Raw genomic sequence first — 20,285 nt, 5'->3', positions numbered from 1 at the left:
ATTAAAAAAAAGACCAATAGTGTCACAGTGGCTTACACCTGCATCGCATCTCATAAGCTTGACAACACACTGTGTCCAATATTTTCACAAAGATAAAATAAGTAATATTTTTGGTTCATTTAATAGTTAAAACAAATTTACATGATTGCAATCAGTTGATAAAACATTGTCCTTTACAATTATAAAAGCTTTTTACAAAAATCTACTACTCTGCTTGCATGTCAGCAGACTGGGGTAGATCCTGCTGAAATCCTATGTATTGAATGAATAGAGAATTTTCAATCGGGAAAAAAATCATTTTTGAATCAAGAATCGTGTTGAATGGAAAAAAAATCGATTTTGAATCGAATCGTGACCCCAAGAATCGATATTGAATCGAATCGTGGGACACCCAAAGATTCACAGCCCTAATATATATATATATATATATATATATATATATATATATATATATATATATATATATATATATATATATATATATATATATATATATATATATATATATATATACACACAGTCGCGATCAAAAGTTTACATACACTTGTAAAGAACATAATGTCATTGCTGTCTTGAGTTTCCAATATTTCTACAACTCTTATTTTTTTGTGATAGAGTGATTGGAGTACATACTTGTTGGTCACAAAAAACATTCATGAAGTTTGGTTCTTTTATGAATTTTTTATGGGTCTACTGAAAATGTGACCAAATCTGCTGAGTCAAAAGTATAGTAATAATTAAAAATTATACAAAAGTATAGTAATTTTTAAAAATTATTTAACATTTGGTTTCATGTCCCTTGGCAAGTTTCACTGCAATAAGGCGCTTTTGGTAGCCATCCACAAGTTTCTGGTTGAAATTTTGACCCTCCTCTTGACAAAATTGGTGAAGTTCAGCTAAATTTGTTGTTTTTCTGACATGGACTTGTTTCTTCAGCATTGTCCACACGTTTAAGTCAGGACTATGGGATGGCCGTTCTAAAACCTTACATCTAGCCTAATTTAGCCATTCCTTTAACACTTTTGACGTGTGTTTGGGGTCATTGTCCTGTTGGAACACCCAACTGCGCCCAAGACCCAACCTCCGGGCTGATGATATTAGGTTGTCCTGAAGAATTTGGAGGTAATCCTCCTTTTTCATTGTCCCATTTAAAGCACCAGTTCCATTGGCAGCAAAACAGACCCAGAGCATAATACTACCACCTCCATGCTTGACGGTGGGAATGGTGTTCCTGTTATTAAAGGCCTCACCTTTTCTCCTCCAAACATATTGCTGGGTATTGTGGCCAAATAGCTCAATTTTTGTTTCATCTGACATTACATGGACAAAGATAAGACCTTCTGGAGGAAAGTTCTGGGACTAGCGTTTATTGATAATTGGCCCTCTGTCTGGGGCAAACCGGGCCTGTTGATGAAGGACGGCCTTCACCCTAACCAGGAAGGCGCCATCATCCTGGCTAGGAACATAGATTTTTGTTTGAGTCACACTTGACTAACTACACTAGAGCAAGCCCGGTCACAGGCAATTACAGAGTCTGTTAGTCCGGGTGAGGAGTCAGTTAAGCTAGAACTAGCCAGCGCCAGGCTGGAAAATTCTTGCACACGTAGCAATTCTCCAAGAATAATACACAACTCACATAATGTTTTTTCTGCAGTGACTGTGCCAGAAGTGGCTAATTATGATGCGTTCAGTGTATCGCAGCACCAAGCAAACAATCTGAAAATTCTCGTCATATCAATTCCTAGATATGGTCGAAATGATTTAAAGCGCACTACGCAAAATAAACGCAACATTATTAATATTACTACTACGGACAATTTTAACAAAAACTCCTCAAAACAGCCCAGTACCTATAATATGGGCTTTTTAAACATAAGATCATTGTCTCCCAAAACGTTATTAGTTAATGAGGTCATTAGAGACAACAATCTTAATGTCATTGGTCTCAGCGAAACCTGGCTCAAACCAGACAATTTTTTTTGCGCTGAATGAGGCATCTCCTCCTAACTATACGAATGCGCATATTGCCCGTCCCCTTAAAAAGGGGGGGGAATCGCACTAATATATAACGAAAAGCTTAAACTTACCCCCAACCTAAGTAATAATTATAAATTGTTTGAGGTGCTTACTATGAGGTCTGTCGCACCGCTGCCTCTCTACCTGGCTGTTATCTACCGCCCCCCAGGGCCCTATTCAGACTTTATCAGTGAATTCTCAGAGTTCGTCGCTGATCTAGTGACACACGCCGACAATATAATCTTAATGGGGGACTTTAATATTCATATGAATACCCCATTGGACCCTCCGTGCATGGCGCTCCAGACTATAATTGATAGTTGTGGTCTTACACAAATAATAAATGAACCCACGCATCGCAACGGTAATACGATAGATCTAGTGCTTGTCAAGGGTGTCACCACCTCCAAAGTTATGATACTCCCATATACTAAAGTTCATTACCTTATAAAATTTGAAGTTCTGACTCATTGTCAACAAGCTAATAATAATAACAACTGCTTTAGGAGCCGCAGCATTAATGCTGCCACAATGATGACTCTTGCTGGCCTACTGCCTTCGGTAATGGCACCATTCCCAAATTATGTGGGCTCTTTTGATAACCTCACTAACAACTTTAACGACGCCCTGCGCGAAACCATTGATAGTATAGCACCGCTAAAGCTAAAAAGGACCCCTAAAAGGCGTACCCCATGGTTTACAGAAGAAACTAGAGCTCTTAAATTATCATGTAGAAAGCTGGAACGCAAATGGCGCGCGACTAAACTCAAGGTTTTCTATCAAGCATGGAGTGATAGTTTAATAATTTATAAACGCATGCTTACCTTAGCTAAAGCTAAATACTACTCAAATCTCATCTGCCTCAACAAAAACGATCCTAATTATTAGTTCAGTACAGTAGCATCGCTAACCCAACAAGGGTCTCCTCCCAGTAGCTCCACCCACTCGGCAGATGACTTTATGAATTTCTTTAATAAGAAAATGTAACTTATTAGAAAGGCGATTAAAGACAATTCATCCCAGCTAAAACTGGGTTCTATTAACACAGATACGATTGTATATACGACGGATATTGCCCTCCAAAATAGTCTGTCTTTTTGATGAAATAACATTAGAAAAATTGCTACGGCGTGTAAATGGGATAAAACAAACAACATGTTTACTTGACCCACTTCCTGAGAAACTTATCAAGGAGCTTTTTGTAATATTAGGTCCATCAGTGCTAAATATTATAAACTTATCACTTTCCTCTGGCACTGTTCCCCTAGCATTCAAAAAACGGTTATTCATCCTCTGCTCAAAAGACCTAACCTCGATCCTGACCTCATGGTAATCTACCGGCCGATGTCCCACCTCCCGTTTATTTCGAAAATCCTCAAAAAAATTGTTGCACGGCAGCTAAATGAACAAATGCCGTCTAACAATCTCTGTGAACCCTTTCATCCGGTTTCAGGGCAAATCACTCTACGGAGACAGCCCTCGCAAAAATGACTAATGATCTATTGCTAACGATGGATTCAGATGCGTCATCTATGTTGCTGCTTCTTGATCTTAGCGCTGCTTTCGATACCGTCGATCATAATATTTTATTAGAGCGTATCAAAACACTTATTGGTATGTCAGACTTAGCCTTGTCTTGGTTTAACTCTTATCTTACTGACAGGATGCAGTCCATCTCCCATAACAATGTGACCTCGGACTATGTTAAGGTAACGTGTGGAGTTCCTCAGGGTTCGGTTCTTGGCCCTGCACTCTTCAGCATCTACATGCTGGCGCTAGGTGACATCATACGCAAATATGGTGTTAGCTTTTACTGTTATGTTAATGACACCCCACTCTACATGCCCCTAAAGCTGACCAACACACCGGATTGTAGTCAGCTGGAGGCGTGTCTTAATGAAATTAAACAATGGATGTCCGCTAAGTTTTTGCAACTCAACGCTAAGAAAACGGAAATGCTGATTATCGGTCCTGCTAGACACCGACACCTATTTATTAATACCACCTTAACATTTGACAACCAAACAATTACACAAGGCGACTCGGTAAAGAATGTGGGTATTATCTTCGACCCAACTCTCTCGTTTGAGTCACACATCAAGAGTGTTACTAAAACGGCCTTCTTTCATCTCCGTAATATCGCTAAAATTCGTTCCATTTTGTCCACTAGCGACGCTGAGATCATTATTCATGCGTTCGTTACGTCTCATCTCGATTACTGTAACGTATTATTTTCGGGTCTCCCTATGTCTAGCATTAAAAGATTACAGTTGGTACAAAATGCGGCTCCAAGACTTTTGACAAGAACAAGAAAGTTTGATCATATTACGCCTATACTGGCTCACCTGCACTGGCTTCCTGTGCACTTAAGATGTGACTTTAAGGTTTTACTACTTACGTATAAAATACTACACGGTCCAGCTCCATCCTATCTTGCTGATTGTATTGTACCATATGTCCCGGCAAGAAATCTGCGTTCAAAGAACTCCGGCTTATTAGTGATTCCCAGAGCCCAAAAAAAGTCTGCGGGCTATAGAGCGTTTTCTATTCGGGCTCCAGTACTCTGGAATGCCCTCCCGGTAACAGTTAGAGATGCTACCTCAGTAGAAGATTTAAGTCCCATCTTAAAACTCATTTGTATACTCTAGCCTTTAAATGGACCCCCTTTTAGACTAGTTGATCTGCCGTTTCTTTTCTGCTCTGCCCCCTTTCCTTATTGGAGGGGGGGGGCACAGGTTCGGTGGCTACGGATGAAGCGCTGGCTGTCCAAAGTTGGCACCCGGGGTGGACCGCTCTGTGCATCGGTTGGGGACGTCTCTGCACTGCTGACCTGTCTCCGCTTGGGATGGTCTCCTGCTGGCCCCACTATGGACTGGACTCTCACTGTTATGTTAGATCCACTATGGACTGTACTCTCACAATATTATATTATTATATTATGCTAGATCCACTTGACGTCCATTGCACCGGTCGCCCAGTGGGGGGGTCTCCACATCTGCGGTCCCCTCCACGGTTTCTCATTGCCCCCTTTGTTGAGTTTTTCCTTGCCCTGATGTGGGATCTGAGCCAAGGATGCCGTTGTGGCTTGTGCAGCCCTTTGAGATACTCGTGATTTAGGGCTATATAAATAAACATTGATTGATTGATTGATACTTATAAGATGTCTATGGTTATAACGTTAGCAGTGAGTTTACAGCCTCACTGATTTAACTACACAGCAAATAAAAGTTACGTTACTTAGCCAATAAACGTTAGCTTACATTCAAAACTTACCGTTCTTTGTGCAACTTCAAATGTCGAACGAAGTTGGAAGTTGTTGCGTCTCCGTCTGTAATCTTCGAACCGCATGTTTTGCATACTGCAATTCGTTTTTTGTTGACCAACTCGTAGTTTTATTACCCGAACGAAAATATCATATACTATAATTTTTCCTCACTGGCGCGTTGACAGCTCTTCTTCTTTGGTTGTCCTGCAATTTGATTGGATGAATGCTGTGGGATGAAAACAATGTGGATATAATTTGATTGAATGTTGTACTGACAGGCAGCACACACGCTGACATACACACACGTTCACACAATGAAAGATACGGAGCGCTCCTGAATAACTTTTTAATCTTTGGGTTTTGGGGAAAGTAGCAAGTCTTGTCAAGTCAAAAGGCTCAAGTCCAAGTGAAGTCACAAGTCATTGATGTTAAAGTCTAAGTCGAGTTGCAAGTCTCTTTACATTTTGTCAAGTCGAATCTAAAGTCATCAAATTCATGACTCGAGTCCACACCTCTGGTATTAATGATGAATACATAAACTATGAACAAGATTAATCGTAATAAATATAAAACATTTTTGACAGCCCTCATATATATCTATATACTGTATATGTGTATATAAGTGTGTGTGTGTGTGTGTGTGTGTATATATATATATATATATATATATATATATATATATATATATATATATATATATATATATATATATACACACACACAGTACAGGCCAAAAGTTTGGACATTTCAATGCGTTTTCTTTATTTTCATGACTATTGTGAAGTGAAAACCATTTCAGGTGACTACCTCTTAAGCTCACCGAGAGAATGCCAAGAATGTGCAAAGGGTGGCTATTTTGAAGAAACTAGAATATAAAACATGTTTTCAGTTTTTCACCTTTTTTTTTTAGGTACATAACTCCACGTGTTCATAGTTTTTATGCCTTCAGTGACAATCTACGATGTAAATAGTCATGAAAATAAAGAAAACACATTCAATGAGAAGGTGTGTCCAGACTTTTGGCCTGTAATAAATATATATATATGTATATATATATGTATATATATATATACATATATATATATATATATACAGTATGTGTATATTAGGGCTGTCAAACCCAAAAAAAAAATATATATATATATATATATTAATAAATGATAAATGGGTTATACTTGTATAGCGCTTTTCTACCTTTAAGGTACTCAAAGCGCTTTGACAGTATTTCCACATTCACCCATTCACACACACATTCACACACTGATGGCGGGAGCTGCCATGCAAGGCGCCAACCAGCAGCCATCAGGAGCAAGGGTGAAGTGTCTTGCCCAAGGACACAACAGACGTGACTAGGATGGTAGAAGGTGGGGATTGAACCCGAGTAACCAGCAACCCTCCGATTGCTGGCACGGCCACTCTACCAACTTCGCCATGCCTTCACACACTTTACTTTGATTTTATGGTTACCTGAAAGGCGGTACGGGTTGTTATATGGTCTGTAATCAGGTCAATGTGCTTTTGGAAAGTATTCATAGTGCTTCATTTTGTTATAATACAGCCTTATTCCAAAATGGAATACATTAATTTTTGTCCTCAAAAGTCTACGTTATGACAATGTAAAGTATTTTTATATTTGTTTACAAATTAATTAAAAATTAAAAAATAAGAAATGACATGTACATAAAGTATAGACGGCATTTTTGTGAGGAGCGCCCCAATTCTTCTCGCTAAGGCTTTTCGATAATACAATGTGCTGTACTGACCACACTGTTTTCTTCCTGTCAGGCTATACGTTTATCATTGGCGCAAACCCTACCGCCGGAGCCCGAAGAGGAGTCAGGAGAGCAGATCAGCAAGTTGCGAATCCGCACGCCCAGTGGCGAGTTTCTGGAGAGGCGCTTCCTAGGCGGCTCTAAGCTCCAGATGATCTTTGACTTTGTGGCTTCCAAGGGATACCCTTTCGACGAGTTCAAGCTCCTTACCACCTTCCCTCGCAGAAATGTGAGTTGTGTAGTTAGTATTTTTATGAAAACTATTTTACATTATTTGTGGTCTGTTTACAATTGATGTGAGTGCAACACAATAGAAAGTAATTTTAACACATATTGCCACACACACACTTAAATTTTAACAAAAAAATGTCTCTAGATCCCGCTGTACATTATTTCCAGCATATTGAAATGTATTCAATAATTATTTTCACATAGTAGTGATAACTCTTTATCTCTCTTTCTCCCGCACGCAGGGCAGTTAAATTAAGTCAGTATAAATAATAATATTGGTATAGTAAATTATATTAATAGATTTTTTGTAATTGACAACATTTCATTTGAGTTGACCTGTTGTCTTAAGATGCATACAGTATACCTATCTAGCTATACAGTATGGTATACAATTTGAGAATGCCCAGGTGGATATAATATGGTTGTCTTCAACCTTACATTTTTGTTATTTGAGATCCCCCACAAATAGAATGGGGGGAAAAACAACTGCTAGTGCTGCTAGGTTAGCAAGGTCTATTAGGAAATGCTGCAAATAAAGGCATTTTACAGGATAGGAGTGCCTTTCTTTTTTGCAGTTTTATTAACTACTAATTTGTGCTTGTCTACGGTGGTTATTTAACAGTGAGTTGTATTGTTTTCTAAGAGAAGAATTGTATTGTTTTTGTATTTAGGGCGGTATGGCTCGGTTGGTAGAGCGGCCGTGCCAGCAACTTGAGGGTTCCAGGTTCGATGCCCGCTTCTGCCATCCTAGTCACTGCCGTTGTGTCCTTGGGCAAGACACTTTACCCACCTGCTCCCAGTGCCACCCACACTGGTTTAAATGTAACTTAGATAATGGGTTTCACTATGTAAAACGCTTTGAGTCACTAGAGAAAAAGCGCTATATAAATATAATTCACTTCACTTCACTTATTGCACTGCAACCTTTTGTTAACAGGAAATGTGGACTGTTAATTTGTCCACCTGGGCCCACCTACTGTTAAGCGCGTATTAATTAATGTGCCTGTTGTGATACTGTACAATATGACTGGAAAGATACAGTCAGCGCTAACAGTAGTAATCTCTATGGTCTTTCTTCTGACATCAGCCTTCTGTCTCTTGCAACCAAGTCATGAAAAGTGATTGTACGCCATGTTAACGAGCACTGTTTTAACTGCTGGTTTAATTAGCCATGCTGCTGGAAACAAAACTGAGATTTCCATTAATAAAGATAGGAGGTGTGTTTGCATTGATATGCATGCCTGCATAGGCTTGCCCAGGCAGTGTGCCATAGCAGCCCTCAGAGACCGTTATGGCACAAACATCTCACGCAAGCGCACGTATTAACACTCAGCTCACACTCTTCATTTTGTCACACATGCACAAATATTTTCAAGCAAACACATGCCCCACTCACAACTTTGCCACTTAAAGTATTCACAGTTTTCCATTTATAAACAAGAGTAAATGTGTTTAAGACTGAGATAAAGATGTGTCTGCATCAGAGATGAAGTTCCTGAAAAAACAGGATGGCTGTTAGGGAGGGAAGCTGTCTGATAAGGAAATGACCAGAGAAGACAAGTGTAAATATTGAAAAGAAAACTATAAATTATTGGTGAGAGGCAAGAAATGTTGGGTTGTGTGGATAAGTTGAAGTGCCAATGAACACAGGTCCTGTGCTAATCCAGCAGATCTGTGTTGTAATTAAATGAGAGGGAGCATAGAAAGCTTCCATCTTGTCCAGACGCTCTCACTGTTGCTCTGCCAGGATCAGATGATGGAGCACTATTGTGTTTGTAATGCTGCACAACTGTTGACATGTTTTCCCTTCTCTGCTTCTGTGTAGCAATGCGTTTTCTCTCTTTATTTTGTCATGTTCTTCTTCCTCTGCCTGCTTTCAAACTTTTGTGCAGTATTCAGGTCACAGTTTATTTTGGATCATCGCCACTTTTTAGGCCTATACATTTTTTTAACAGGACCTCAGCTCTCAACACAGGCCAAACATTGAATCATCTTTGTTAAATTTTGCTAATTTATTGCCATTTAATTTCTATGTACGTGTCAATACATAATTGTTGGTACATTTATTTATTTCAGTAGTTAACATGAAAAGGTGAAACATGTAGATTTTTATCAAGGTTATGGCCCTCCAATAATATTTTTCAGGCAGTAGCATATTACAAAAATGTGGTTACAATTTAACACTGATGGCTCAATGAGCGTATGGCACACTTACTGGACGGGCTAGCTATCATGGCAATTTTTCCTAATCGACTATTTAAAGGCTAGAGTATACAAATTAGTTTTAAGTTGGGTCTTAAATGCTTCTACTTAGATAGCATCTCTAACTGTTTTACCGGTAGTGCATTCCATAGTACTGGAGCCCAAATAGAAACACTTTTTTGGGGACTTTGGGAATCATGAATAAGCCGGAGTTCTTTGAACACAGATTTCTGGCCGGGACATATATTACAATACAATCAGCAAGATAAGATGGTGCTAGACCGGTTTAGTATTTTATATGTAAGTAGTAAAACCTTAAAGTTGCATCTTAAGTACACAGGAAGCCAGTGCAGGTGAGCCAGGATCGGTGTAATATGATCAAACTTTCTTGCTCTTGTCAAAAGTGTAGCAGCCGCATTTTGTACCAACTATAATCGTTTAATGCTAGACATAGGGAGACCTGAAAATATGATGTTACAGTAATCGAGACGAGACGTAACAAACGCGTGAATAATAATCTCAGCGTCGGTGGTGGACAAAATGGGACGAATTTTAGCGATGTTACGGAGACGAAATAAGTAACACTTTTAATGTGTGACTCAAATGAGAGTTGCGTCGAAGATGATATCGAGATTCTTTACCGAGTCGCTTTGTGTAATTGTAATAGTTGTCAAATGTTAAGGTGGTATTATTAAATAGGTGCCGGTGTCTAGCAGGACCGAAAATCAGCATACCCGTTTTCTTAGAATTGCTTGACATCCATTGTTTAATTTCATTTAGACACGCCTCCAGGTGACTACAATCTGGCGTGTTGGTCAGCTTTAGGGGCATGTAGAGTTGGGTGTCATCAGCATAACAGTGAAAGCTAACAACGTATTTGCGTATGATGTCACCTAGCGGCAGAGTGCAGAGCCAAGAACCGAACCCTGTGGAACTCCGCACATTACCTTAATATACTCCAAGGTCACATTGTTATGGGCATCCTGTCAGTAAATTAAGAGTTAAACCAAGAAAATGCTAAGTCTGATATACGTGTTTTGATACGCTCTAATAGAATGTTATGATCAACGGTATTGAAAGCAGGGTTAAAATCAAGTAGCAGCAACATGGATGACACATCAGTATCCATAGTTAGCAATAGATTATTAGCCCTTTTTATTCATTCTGTGAGTTATTATTCTACGAGAAATGCTATGTGTGCAGGAATTTTTCAGCCTGGCGATGGTTAGTTCTAGCTTAACTGACTCCTCACCTGGGCTAACTTTCCTGTGTTTGATTAGTCAAGCTTGACTCAAATAATAATCTATATTTCTGGAGAAAGCGATGGCGTCTTCCCGATTAGGGTGAAGGCCGTCCCTCCTCAGCAAGCCCAGTTTGCCCCAGAAAGAGGGCCAACTATCAATAAACCGTACTCCCATTTCTCTACAAAAAGAGCAGATAGAAAGATAGTACTTAGCTTTTTCGCGGCAGCAGACTTTTCCGGACGTGATGTCACTCACTGGCCAAAATGTAATGGAAAGAAATATCAATCAATCAATCAATGTTTATTTATATAGCCCTAAATCACAAGTGTCTCAAAGGGCTGTACAAGCCACAACGACATCCTCGGTACAGAGCCCACATACGGGCAAGGAAAAACTCACCCCAGTGGGACGTCGGTGAATGACTATGAGAAACCTTGGAGAGGACCGCATATGTGGGTAACCCCCCCCCCCCTCTAGGGGAGACCGAAAGCAATGGATGTCGAGTGGGTCTGACATAACATTGTGAAAGTCCAGTCCACAGTGGATCCAACACATCAGCGGGAGTCCAGTCCACAGCGGGGCCAACAGGAAACCATCCCGAGCGGAGACGGCTCAGCAGCGCAGAGATGTCCCCAACCGATGCACAGGCTAGTGGTCCACCCGGGGTCCCGGCTCTGGACAGCCAGCACTTCATCCATGACCTATGCAACTCCCCCTCGCAAGGGACAGGGGAGAAGAGGAGAGAAGAAAAGAAACGGCAGATCAACTGGTCTAAAAAAGGGGGGGTCTATTTAAAGGCTAGATTATACAAATGAGTTTTAAGATGGGACTTAAATGCTTCTACTGAGGTAGCATCTCTAACTGAGGGCATTCCAGAGTACTGGAGCCCGAATAGAAAACGCTCTATAGCCCGCAGACTTTTTTTTTGGCTCTGGGAATCACTAATAAGCCGGAGTTCTTTGAACGCAGATTTCTTGTCGGGACATATGGTACAATACAATCGGCGAGATAGGCTGGAGCTAAACCGTGTAATATTTTATACGTAAGTAGTAAAACCTTAAAGTCGCATCTTAAGTGCACAGGAAGCCAGTGCAAGTGAGCCAGTATAGGCGTAATATGATCAAACTTTCCTATTTTTTGTCAGAAGCCTTGCAGCCGCATTTTGTACCAACTGTAATCTTTTAATGCTAGACATAGGGAGGCCCGAAAATAAAACGTTACAGTAATCGAGACGAGACGTAACGAACGCATGAATAATGATCTCAGCGTCGCTAGTGGACAAGATGGAACGAATTTTAGCGATATTACGGAGATGAAAGAAGGCCGTTTTAGTAACACTCTTAATGTGTGACTCAAACGAGAGAGTTGGGTCGAAGATAATACCCAGATTCTTTACCGAGTCTCCTTGTTTAATTGTTTGGTTGTCAAATGTTAAGGTGGTATTATTAAATAGATGTTGGTTTCTAGCAGGACCGATAATCAGCATTTCCGTTTTCTTAGCGTTGAGTTGCAAAAAGTTAGCGGACATCCATTGTTTAATTTCATTAAGACACGCCTCCAGCTGACTACAGTCCGGCGTGTTAGCCTGATGTGACAACAGTGGCAGTAAGTTGAAACTAAAAAAAGAGAAGTGAATATAAAAAAAGTTGAAAATAAAAACCTGTAAAACGTTTTAAAAAAAAAAAACTGTAAAAGATTGAAGATAGTCATCGCAAACATCATATATCTAAAATATCTAAAAAAAAGTAAATTTTTTATGTTTGTGTTTTATATTTTAATAACAACTTATATAACAAATACCATTTTTGTACAATACCTTGTTTTACTTTCAATAACAAAATATTTAATTGGCAATATTCTGTCTTCATAGTCAGTAGCCATCTTACGAGACTCAGTGACAAATATAAGGCAAAAAAAACAGTTTCAGTCAGATATATACAATGCATGACCATTATGTTTTGTTACCTGAATGTGTTGCTCAAAACCAACATGTGTGGCGTAAATCTGTGCCAACAAAAGTTGCAATGACCTCAATTACTGTATATTTATGGCCTGCGGAAAAGCAGGCGGTAATGCTAGTAAGTCCTTAAGTGTATTTTGTTTTGTCCCAGACAGATTGTTGTTGGAAGTTAATGTTAGCATAGTGTGGTACTACTGCTGCCACTTCATGCACAAGACTAAAATTGGTGGCAGGATAGGGGTAATTGTTATCATGCTTTATGAATCTACACGGCAAAATTGAAAATAATCTCAATCCATAATCGATTAAATCGATTGTTTCACCCAGCCTTATTAACTGGTTGCATTGATGCTGCACTGATAGTGCATTGATTTTTCATAATGCCGCCATCCGGAGGTCTGGAATTAAAAAGTGACTATTTGAGTTGCAGTGCATTAAGAATGTGGTGAGAATAGTTGTTATTGAACAACTACCGGTACCTTGAAAAATGGAGGTTAGTGATTTTTATTTTGGAACAAAAGTTTATGGCGCATCTCGGGTCCAGTGCAACTCTTTGAAACAGATGTGCATAGGTTTTTGCAATCATGCAATCATATTTACTGACCGCCACTTATCAGCAGTTACTTGACCACAATAACTTTCTAAAGCAGCTTTCTTGACCGTCTCTTTCTCCATAAATTTCTGGCTCACCATGTCCTTGAGGGCCTAAAATCCAAAAATGTCTTTGAAATAAATTCCAAGATAATGTACCTTTTTATTTGGCATAATATATGAGGGCTCAAATGGGTGGATCAACTTTCTGAACCTCTCATCTGTTACAATGCTCAGTCTGAGTCTTTTTTAACCATACCCTGATCCTCTGCATCTTTTCTAGATGTGTGGAGTCAGATAAGAAAGATGCATATGTATAAATATGATACTATTATTATTCCTGCAGATATTAATGATAAAGTAACATTTATAGAGTTGGTAAAAATCTTAAAATACCTAGGTTCATTGCAGATGCATTCCCAGTTGCATCATTTGCATGCAGAGCCCTGATATAGTAAATCATTGATGAATTGCTAAAGTTTAGGAAGAAATGTATTTGCAGTAGAGCATACAGACACAGACCTACAAATAAAATTAATAGCAAATATTAAAAAAAAGTTTTAAACAAATAGCTATGCACAAAAAAATATGAAAAGAAAAAACTCTGGTCAAATAGTTAACAGGGAAAAAAGAATCTGGCAGTGATGTAGTTTTTTATTTTATATTCATATGCTCTAATCACTGTTAATATCTGAATTGTGTGAATTACATTTATATAGCGCTTTTCTCGAGAAACTCAAAGCGCTTTACATAGTGAAACCCATTATCTACATCTTATAAGCTACATTTAAACCAGTGTGAGTGGCACTGGGAGCAGGTGGGTAAAGTGTCTTTCCCAAACACAACGGCAGTGACTAGGATGTGGGAAACTGTATAGGACCTTGATTTATACTTTAAATGAATCTCCGAATCCAAATTTCCGTAGAGCATCTAAAAGAACATTCTAATTCACTTCGTCAAATGCTTTTTCAGCATTTAATGAAACTACAGTGTTTTTTAGATAACAAAATAGTCTATCAAATTGAGTAGACGGCGAACATTGTTGGATGATTGTCTACATTTGATAAAACCGTTTGATCACGATGTTCTATATGTGGAGTGACTTTTTCGTAATCTTTGAGCTAATACTTGCAGATAATTTTAAGATCAACATTAATCAAGGAGATTGGCCGGTAACTGGTTGGAAGTGTTGGGTCTTTATTCGGTTTCAGCAAGAGACTGATTATAGCAATTCATGTTAGCAGGAAGGAATCCGTTTTCTTTAATCTCTTAAGCCTTTTTTGTAAATGTTTGAACTAGCAGTGACCAGAATGTTTTGTGGAACCCATCAGGCCCTGGTGCTTTATTCTTTGGCATCTGTTGAAGAGCATAATGAATTTCAGTTACTGAAATAAGTAGATCTTATTTTGATACCTGCCCTGTATTTAATTTAGGCAAGTCTATATTATTAAGAAATGTCTCAATATATGAAAGAAATGGGTCAATCTGGGACGTAAATAATGTAAGTTTTTGTAAAAGTCTCTAAAGATAGAAATAATTTCCTCAGGAACGTGTGTAATGTTCCCAGCTAAATCTTTAATGGATGTAAAACAGGGGTGCCCATTAAGTTGATCGCGAGCTACCAGTCAATCGCAAGGGTGTGTCAGTCGATCGTCAGCCATGCATTAAAAAAGTAGTCCTAAAAATTAGCGATCGTCATTCGCCACTTTGACGTCACTCTCGTCACTTGATCGACAGTCACGACACCCGAGGATCTCGTTAGATGACGCTGGGTGCTGCGAGCTCAATGTGAAGACAAAAAACGACTGACAGGAAGGCGAGAAACACTTTTTTATTTCAACACTGTCGTGCCGTCAAAAGCCTAAAGACCGACGACACAGTTCCTGTCTTCACAGTAAAAGTGCTGCTCCATCCTGCCTGTGCTAACAAATTAAAAACCTCAGAAAGCTACGGAGTTTGCTGTCATGGTATTTCTTGTAAATTGTTTAAAAACGATTAGAAGCTGGACAAATAAGATGCCGAAAAACAAACTCTTTCATGTGGTATTGGACAGCAAGGAGGACTTGTTTTCTCCTCCACAATGTAAATTCTAGGGCTGCGAATCTTTGGGTGTCCCACGATTCGATTCAATATCGATTCTTGGGGTCACGATTCGATTCAAAATAAAAATAAAAATTATTCAACGCGATTCTCGATTCAAAAACGATATTTCCCCGATTCAAAACGATTCTCTACTTATTCAGTAGTAGTAGATTTCAGCAGGATCTACCCCAGTCTGCTGACATGCAAGCAGAGTAGTAGATTTTTGTAAAAAGCTTTTATAATTGTAAAGGACAATGTTTTATCAACTGATTGCAATCATGTAAATTTGTTTTAACTATTAAATGAACCAAAAACATGACTTATTTTATCTTTGTGAAAATATTAGACACAGTGTGTTGTCAAGCTTATGAGATGTGATGCAAGTGTAAGGGACACCTTACACTTGTGACACTATTGTTAATTTTTTTTTTTTTTATAAATGTCTAAAGATAATGTTAATGAGGGATTTTTAATCACTGCTATGTTGGAATTGTAACTAATATTGATACTGTTGTTGATAATATTCATTTTTGTTTCACTACTTTTGGTTTGTTCTGTGCCGTGTTTGTGTCTCCTCTCAATTGCTCTGTTTATTGCAGTTGCTGGGTCGGGTTTGGTTTTGGAATTGGATTGTATTGTTGTGGTATTGCTGTGTATTGTTTTGTTGGATTGATGAATTAAAAACATAAATAAATGAAACATTTTTTTAAACAAATTAAAAAATATAAATTAAAAACATTTAAAAATCTTTTTTTTCCCACACCCCTAGTAAATTCTAAAATGTGGAAGCAAGCAGCATTACTGTGAATCATGTCTTATTCCAATCAATGCAAGTCATCAGAATCATGTAATCACTAACTTATATTCTTGTCTCCATGAAAGAAAGGAATCTATATGTTATGGTTATGGTTTGAGTTGATTTCAAACATGCATACAATTAATACATGATACAATTAAACATGCTTGTATTTTTATTAAACACTTTTAACATGTTAACAAAAACAACTGTTTCATAAATAAATATGAAATATATATAATCATATAAATATAATATATATACAAATACAATATATAAATATTATATATATATATATATATATATATATATATATATATATACACACATCCATCCATTGTCTACCGCAGGGGTCACCAACGCGTTTCCCGCGGGCACCAGGTCGCCCGTAAGGACCAGATGAGTCGCCCGCTGGCCTGTTCTAAAAAAATAAACATAGAAAAAACACAAGATACACTTTCAATCAGTGCATCAACCCAAACAACCTCCCCCCCATGCACACTCATCCACACCCACTCACACAAAAGGGGATATTTCTTTCTGCTACCAATATTCTGGTTCCCACAACATAGACAACACATCTGCAAGGGACACAGTCCCTGAAGCACACATGATTGTATGTGCTGCTGGTCCACTAACATTTTCATTAATTACTATTTTTTATGTAATTATTTTTATATTGTTTTGCTACCTTTGTTATCCAAAAAAATGTTTTTTATTTATTTATCTTATTTTATTTTATTTTTTAAAAAAGGACCTTATCTTCACCAGACCAGGTTGTCAATTAAATGAGATTTGTTTAAAGAGTTTTTAAAACCAGGTCCAGTCCAGATAATGTCTAAGTCGGACTCAGCAACACACACCTTCATTCATGTACACAGAAAAAAATTAGGGAACACAACAGATTGCATATAATTTATAAACAAAATTACATTTTCAAAATAAGCATTTATGTACGGTCCAGATTATGTCGAGGTCACTCAAATTAGGGAACACAACAACAGATAGCATATAATCTATAAACATAATTATACTTTTAAAATAAGCCTTTGAGGACTTCCCATCTTTCTTTATGTTTTTTGGCATCATTATCGTTTTCAACCATGTAACTTTCTAAAGTTAAAAAATACTGAATAAATGTTTAAAGAAAGTAATACTAAGTGAATATCTGTTTTTGGCCTTAAAAATAAACCTTTTACCGAGTACTATAATTAAATTGACTAAATCATGATTGTCAATGAACTCTCCTAAAATAACAGAAACCACATTAAGCTTCATAAACAAACCAATCCTTAAACACATTTTTTCAACTTCCACCCAAAATGAAGACACAATACGACAATACCAAAACAAATGCAGGGTGGATTCAGGCTCCTGACAACAAAATCTGCAATCATCTGACTCTGTCATATTCCATAATTTTAACATTTTCCCCGTGGGTAAGAAGTTATAAATAATTTTAATTTGAAAATAACTATTTTGCACATCGATAGTAGTTTTATAGATTAGTTTGAATATGGCATCCCATGGCAACGAGCAGTCAAAAAAGTCCTCACATTTTCCATATGTGTTGTATATGGAGCCTTCAAAATTTCTTTATTAAATAAAAATTATATATTTTTCTATTTATTTTAGTTCCTTTTTGCCAACTAGAATTTCTTATTAGAGGTTTACAAACTAATAATTTAGTAGTTCCATAATTAATTATTTGTTTCCATCTTTTCCCAATTACTCCAGTTAGTTGATTAAATGAAAAGCTTGAGCAAGCATCACAATACATAGTTATAAATTCATCATACTTCATAATTTTACCATTCTCATTGATAATATCATTGACAAAAATGATTCCTCTTTCAAACATATTTTTCTAAAAGAAAGGCTTTCCATCTATTACAATATTAGAGTTAATCCATATTATCTGCTGCAAAATATCGTCTCTTTTTTCTGGCACATAAAATTGAAAACACCACCATGAGTGGATTGTTTCCTTTATGTGTTTCCCAGCAGGCTCTCTACATAAGAAAAATGGGCGGGGATCACTTGTAAAAAAGGATACAATTTCTTTTGATACAGTACATGTTTTTTGTCCAACAGGACATTTGTGTACCACTCGGTGTTTAAATACATCTTTGGAACAATTGATGCTTTTAGAGACAGACACATAGCTTCAAGGTTGAGAAGTTTCAGGCCCCCATTTTCATACGCATTCTACAAAACCTTTCTTTTAATCTTTTCTGGTTTGCCGGCCCAGACAAAATCGAAGACCCTCCGCTCATAAATCTTAGAAAAGTTTTGTGATGGAGCTGGTAATGACAAAAACAAATAAATAAATTGAGGAATAATTAACGAGTTGACAATAGATATTTTACCATACAAGGTTAAGGATTTCCCTTTCTATAATTGCATAATTTTGTCCAGCTTTCTTAGTCGATTATCATAATTTACGCAGCCTAGATCTTCCAGATTCTCTGGGACAACACCAAGTATGTTAACTGGTCCATCTGTCCACAAAACAGGCACTTTGCATTCCATTCGAAAGGACGTTCCCTTTAGATTTCCGATCCTTAACATTTTACATTTATCATAATTAAGCTTAAGGCCAGATTGCTGTGAAAATATGTCCAAAAGATTAAGAAGGTTCCGCAAACAATGAGGAAACATCTTATCTTTGTGAATCAGCCTTTTCTGACATGAACTTCATCAAGAACAAACACAGAACACGCCTCACTGATGCACATCTGCAAGACTCACTCAGAGTTGCAGTGTCAAGTTACACACCAGAGTACAACACACTAGTTAACAGCATGCAATGCCAGGCTTCCCACTAACTGACAAAGAAACAGATAACAGATTTGGTGTCCAGTTCAAAGTGTGACATGATTTAAAAATTTGAGAGTTTACTTTTGTATTTTACATGAGTTATTATTTGTACAAACATGGTGCAAAGTAATTCATGATTTGTTAAAAAATGTTAGTGGCTAGCTAGTTAAAATGGGATATTGTGATTTCACAAGACTGTCTTAGAAGTGATAATTTGAAAATGTTCAATTTGAAAAATGTGCACTTAGAGAAAATATAAAAATAAAGTGTTGCATATTGATATTTATCTGTTTCTATATATATTTATTGTGAGAAATCATTAAGATGATCAGTGTTTCCACAAAGGTAAATATCATTAATTATTAATAATAACATAGAGTTAAAGGTAAATTGAGCAAATTGGCTATTTCTGGCAATTTATTTAAGTGTGTATCAAACTGGTAGCCCTTCGCATTAATCAGTACCCAAGAAGTAGCTCTTGGTTTCAAAAAGATTGGTGACCCCTGGTCTACCGCTTGTCCCTTTTGGGGTCGTGGCGGTGGGAGGGGGGTGGAGCCTATTCCCGGTTTTATTCGGGCGGAACGTGGACACCTTGACTTGGTCATTTGAAAAGTAGCTTGCCTGCTGAAAAAGTGCGGGCACCCCTGGTGTATAACTTTTTTTCTTTATTTATTTACAAATATTGGCTTGGTTTGACGTCTTTGAGGGCTTTCCCATAACGAGACGATCGAAGCACTCTTCAATATAGTCTTCGAGTGCCTCCAGATTTTAATATTTTATTTGCTTATTTGTGCCTTGATTTAATTTTGACAGATGTTTGAATTAATCAGAATTCTTTGACAGGTTGTGATCCGCTTGATTGTTTTTCCCGCGTCACGTATGCTCTCGCGAGACTACAGCCTCATGTCAACGTCTCCACATCTTTAAGTTAAAGTACAAATGATAGTCACACACACACTAGGTGTGGCGAAATTATTCTCTGCATTTGACCCATCACCCTTGATTTAGCGCCTATGCCCCCACACTTTGCTCTACAGCTAAGGCTAAAGATGCATTCTACGAAGAGCTTGAGGCTCAAATAAGATAAATCTCCCGGAAAGAAAACCTTTTTCTACTCGTAGGCTTCAATGCCTGGGTGGGCTCAGATACCTCTCCAAACTGGGATTGGTAATCACAATGAGAACACGCAGCAGATGCTTGAGCTCTGCTCTTACCATGATGGCATCACCAACACATTCTTCTCCTTTAAGGACTTTCTGTGGTCCTGTAGGCACCCCAGGACCCAACACTGGCACCAGCTGGACTT

At 37.9% G+C, this 20,285-nt stretch overlaps 1 protein-coding gene across 1 annotated transcript in view; it reads left to right on the top strand.

The window, feature by feature from the left end:
* faf1 (Fas (TNFRSF6) associated factor 1) overlaps positions 1–20,285 on the top strand; it is a 223,865-nt gene that overhangs the window by 189,474 nt on the left and 14,106 nt on the right. Inside the window, exon 18 of the mRNA XM_062038546.1 lies at positions 7,067–7,282. Coding sequence (XP_061894530.1) covers positions 7,067–7,282 — 216 coding nt within the window. The remainder of the gene's footprint in view (positions 1–7,066; positions 7,283–20,285) is intronic.

This window comes from Entelurus aequoreus, linkage group LG27 (genome assembly GCF_033978785.1).
Source record: "Entelurus aequoreus isolate RoL-2023_Sb linkage group LG27, RoL_Eaeq_v1.1, whole genome shotgun sequence".
Lineage (NCBI taxonomy): Eukaryota > Metazoa > Chordata > Actinopteri > Syngnathiformes > Syngnathidae > Entelurus > Entelurus aequoreus.
This window is presented reverse-complemented; position numbering and strand designations above follow the sequence as displayed.